Source organism: Echinops telfairi, unplaced genomic scaffold, assembly GCF_000313985.2.
Source record: "Echinops telfairi isolate 266 unplaced genomic scaffold, ASM31398v2 ScPeMD7_9;HRSCAF=40, whole genome shotgun sequence".
Lineage (NCBI taxonomy): Eukaryota > Metazoa > Chordata > Mammalia > Afrosoricida > Tenrecidae > Echinops > Echinops telfairi.
The window spans coordinates 88,548,391-88,553,056 of record NW_022103906.1 but is presented as its reverse complement, the minus strand read 5'-3'; the positions used below and the strand labels follow the sequence as shown (position 1 = coordinate 88,553,056).

Genomic DNA, 4,666 nt, shown 5'->3' with positions numbered 1-4,666 from the left:
TTTTGCTTTTGTTTCTTCATAAAACCATTTCTACTAAAGATTTAATCAGTGGAATGAAAAATCTTTCTACTCTGATCCACAAGCACAAGTTGTTAAAAAACTGGCTCACTGCTCTGTGTGTTCCCATCCAGGTAAGCAGGTGCAGAGAATAATATCTTCAGATTATTAATTCCTGATAACCACATTTTCTATCCTGTTCTCCTCATACTTTGATATGTCACTATTAATAGCATTTGGAAGCCGTTTACATCTTCCCCAGTAGACTGAAAATTCCTTACAATCTAGGGGTTGTGTTAGGCATTGAGTCATATAAATCTCACACAGTGTCACAGTAGGAACACAGTAAATGTTTATAGAATGAGATCTTGTGATGTAAATCATAGGAAACAGGATAAGCACAGTTTCAAGTTGGATAGGAAATTAATCAGACCTTAAAACTGATGTTTTTCATATAGAAAAAAAATTTTAGAGCAAAAGATATTAGAGACCGATCAGTTATTCAAAGGAAACTGAAACTGTTTTTACATTAAAGATTTGTGTTATTAGTGATTTCTCTTATACACAGTTTTATTGAGACATAATCCAAATATCATACATTTCAATAGTTCAATCATATAAAGAAGAGTTGCCCTACACCGTGTATGAAAATAGGGGCTTTATACTAATTTCTACATTATTAAAAAATAGCTTGGGCTCTATTCACTAGTTTGGGGGACAAAAGACCTTTTCTCATAGAAGAAATTAGGAGATCATGTTAGATCATCTCATAAAAGAAATTCTACTGTATATCTGAATATGTTTTCATTCACATTGTTAGATGATTGGTGACATCGTGGAAGAAGACATGTTTACATTTATCACATGTTATCCTATCATTTTTTGATGGCTTGTAAATGTCAATTTCATGTTATAGCAAGTATGAACAATTCATTCTCAAAACAATGTTGAAATTAGTGCTTTCCTTTAAAGGGAAAGTAGTGCCATACACCTGCGTTTACTCATAATTTGCTCATGTTCCAAGTGTAATTCAAAAATAACTACACAGGCAACTGGAAGCTAAATGCTGCAAAGCTAGTTAGGGCTGGTTTTAGAGAAATGATTTTATGAACTACTATACATAAAGAATCTTTTATACTAATGCATATATTTTTGCATGTAACTTCTACATAAGCCACATTTATTTCTAATTGTTGATTATTATAAATATATCATTTCAGTTTCAAATGAACACCTTCAGACAAAAAAGTAATTCACCAGAAGAAAAAAATTCTTTCCACACAATAGTAATAGCTCAAGATCAACTTTACCCTGAATTACCATGTTGTTCATTTCTCTGTTCAACCAAAATGTCTTAAAAGCCTTCTATATATTAGGCAGTGTGTTAGGAAGTTTTTGTGAGTGTGTTTTGTTTTAAATGTAGTTAAGACTCAAAAATATATGTAAAAGATAATTCTAAAATGTGTTAGGAACTGTAGTTCTTTGTGTCTCCATTAAGGCTCACCTAAGGATCATGAACGCAATGGGTGCAGATGGTGTCAAAGTGATCGCTACTGTGAGCCGCATGATTATGATTACCGCTGTCCGTGTGAGTGGCACCTTGGTGAACGTGAGAGACAACTCAGTGACTTAGAAAACAGTATTAAGAAGTAAGTTCTTTAAGACCCATTTTATGCTAACGTGACCCATTTTATACACCTGTGATTGAATTGTTTCTACATAGATTTTCCAATTGTAGTTTAGTAAAATATTTTGCAAAATTCTTCTCTAATTCTCTTCAAAAATTGAACTATTGTAGAAGAAAAGAATGAGGACTATTTGAGATACTGTGCAGGACATTCTTCCTTAAATGGGAGGAGGTGAGGCGAGATGGTTTTAGATTCTGTCTTAAATTGCCTGATGCTGTTGATGACAGATGTGTAATTTATTTTCAGAAAAGCTTGCAGTTGTGAGGGATTCCCATTCCCTGAGGTAATAACCAGTTATTTCACTGTGCATTTATTTCAGAAACTTTTAAAAAAAGTTTATAGTCTCAGTCCTTATTTTCTTTTTCCTTGATAGGTCATCCAAGAATTTCTTTCAAATAAGGATAAATTGCAGAAGGTTATCAGGTCCCAGAGACCTGATTTACTATTATTTCAGGTATTTGAAAAAATTTTTTTTACTTTACAGTTTAAAGTTAGATATTGGAAAGATTGGGAGAGATAGCATTTTCATTAATCTAAGAGGAAGCCACCCTATCTACCATGTATTGATGTATTGTAACCAAGGATGTGTGGGGATGAGAAATAGTGAGGATGACACGGGGGCCACATCTGCCCACCTCTGGCGTCACAAGGGAGGAGAATCCATCTCCATACGGGTCCAACCAAGGCTAAGGTCAGATTTTTTTTTTTTTTTGCTCAATGTTGACACCAGCTATTCCTCTCACAGCACTCTGCTTTTCTGCTGGGTTTGATCACCCATTACATTGGGTACACAAAACTCACAGACAATGCTTGAGATGATGGGTGTTTATTAGGAATGTTAACAAGTTACCTACCACAAGTGGGATCAGAAAACAGTAAGGATACAGTCTTTGTTCCACATTAGCGCTCGTTAGCTATCAGCCACATGACTTTATGGTTCTCACCTCTCCACTATATGATTTCTTAGCCTCTGTCTTGTTCTGCGGGCCGGGAAGCCCTCCTGGTGCTATGCCTCACAGTCTCATGGTCTCGGGTCTCAGCACTGCAGCCTCTGATGCCTCCCCCACTTCAGACAGGGATCTTGCCCACGTTCCACTGGTGGCTGTTATTTTTTTATGGTCCCCGGACTCCCTCTGTTACTGCTTCTAAGGTACATCTGTTATACACAAATGGTGAAACTGACCAATCCTTGAATTAGAGTCCTGTGGACCTTATTTGCATGATTCCACCCAATCACACAGTGGTAGTTACAAACAAATGGATAGATGAGCCATATTTAGGCAATTTCACTTCACCACAAGGGAAGGGAGGCTTTAATCAGAGAATGCCGAAGATGAAGTATATCATAGTGGAAGATGATGTAGCTAACAAGGGTATTAGAATTTGTAATCAGTGGTCTAAATTTAAACTTGGACAGTCTTTACTTCCAAAAACTAAAATCCATTCCAATCAAGTCAATTCCAATTCATAGTGACCATATAGGACAGAATAGAGCAGCCTGAGAGAATTTTCAAAGCTGTAAATCGTTATGGAAACAGACTGCCACATCTTTCACCCTTACAATCTAGATGTGTATTATCCTAAAGGTAGAAATAATGTCTTCCCTCATGAGATCACCATGAAAATTGAATGAGACTATGTGTATAAACTTTTACTGGAGTAACTTGGGATACAAAATAACGTAATAAAATTTAACTCCTTGTTGTTTTTTGCTAATAATAATGCCAATATAGTCAATATGTATGAGACACTTAAAATTTGCTATTGAGCACATTACCTGCAATTTCATGACTCCATTAATTACATGACATTCCTTCTTTAGGAGACTTGGTGTTTTTTTCTGGTAATATCCTCATTTATAGTACTAATTGTTCAGGGAAAAAAGTATATCTAACAGTACCATTTGTCTTTAAGGGTAATAAGATCTTAATTTTGTTTTCCTTATCCTTAACAGAGATTTACCCTTGAAAAGATGGATTGGCCCAATCATTATGCATGTGAGAAACTGTTGATGCTTCTGACTCACTATGACATGGTAGAAAGAAAACTTGGTAGAAGGAACGCTAATCAACTACAGCCAATTCGGTAATTCAACAAGAGTTATAGAAAGATGTCTGTGGTTTCCATTTGAATACCTTGTGATCAAAAATATTCTTAGTATCTTAATAGTATGATGCACAAAGTTGTATGAAAATGAAAAGTCTACTAAAATAATAAAAGACTATTCAGTGCTTACAGGATGACATACACACACAGAAACCCTCGAAAGAAATATAAATGATAGAACCAGACTTATTAAGATAACAATTCCACTACCTAAGAAAAAGCACACAAAAATGTCAAGTGAGTAGAGAGACTGAAACAGGCCCGGCAGAGCCCAAGATGTGGAGTATCTGTATCCTCCAGGAGGTAAGGACTGCCCGCAGGGGAAGGGAAACAGGTAGAAAGTACACGATGTCGATGGAGGCAAGCTATAAAAGGCTTGGGTGTGCAGAGAAAAAGCTCAAGCCAAATGTTTCTTGAGGCCTTGGAAGCCTGCTGAAAATTATCTTTAAAGTCCTGGAAAGAGCCATGTAAAGGCAGAGTAAGTAAAGAAAAGATGGTAGGAAAAAGCAGCACAATGTATGAAGAAATACAGTACTTAAAGCAATTCACCAGATTCAAGTAATTGTATGAAACGATCTGATCTCCCTCGCCCTTGGCGTCTCAGAATGGTAGGCAGTGTTCATTGAAATTCATGAAGATAGCCGTGTTGTCACTAGGTGCCATTGAAAAATTTCCAAATAAAATATTGACATGGTGGGGTGGGGGGAGGAGGGAGTAGCAAAAACAAAAAGTAAACTTCAAAAGCCTGACAATTCGATAGCTGATCTTTTAACAAAGAAGTAGATGCCACGGGATGATGGAGTAATGTTGAATCATTCTGTTTATAAATTGGAACGTTCCAAAAGTTTTTCATAATTCTTGGAATTAAGAATTTT

General features: G+C 36.0%; 1 protein-coding gene across 1 annotated transcript in view; it reads left to right on the top strand.

Annotated features, from left to right (window-relative positions):
* The window catches only part of GEN1 (GEN1 Holliday junction 5' flap endonuclease), a 19,716-nt gene that overhangs the window by 12,475 nt on the left and 2,575 nt on the right, over positions 1 to 4,666 (top strand). The window contains exons 6-10 of the mRNA XM_004696389.2: positions 40 to 131; positions 1,496 to 1,646; positions 1,932 to 1,968; positions 2,059 to 2,139; positions 3,640 to 3,770. Coding sequence (XP_004696446.1) covers positions 40 to 131; positions 1,496 to 1,646; positions 1,932 to 1,968; positions 2,059 to 2,139; positions 3,640 to 3,770 — 492 coding nt within the window. The remainder of the gene's footprint in view (positions 1 to 39; positions 132 to 1,495; positions 1,647 to 1,931; positions 1,969 to 2,058; positions 2,140 to 3,639; positions 3,771 to 4,666) is intronic.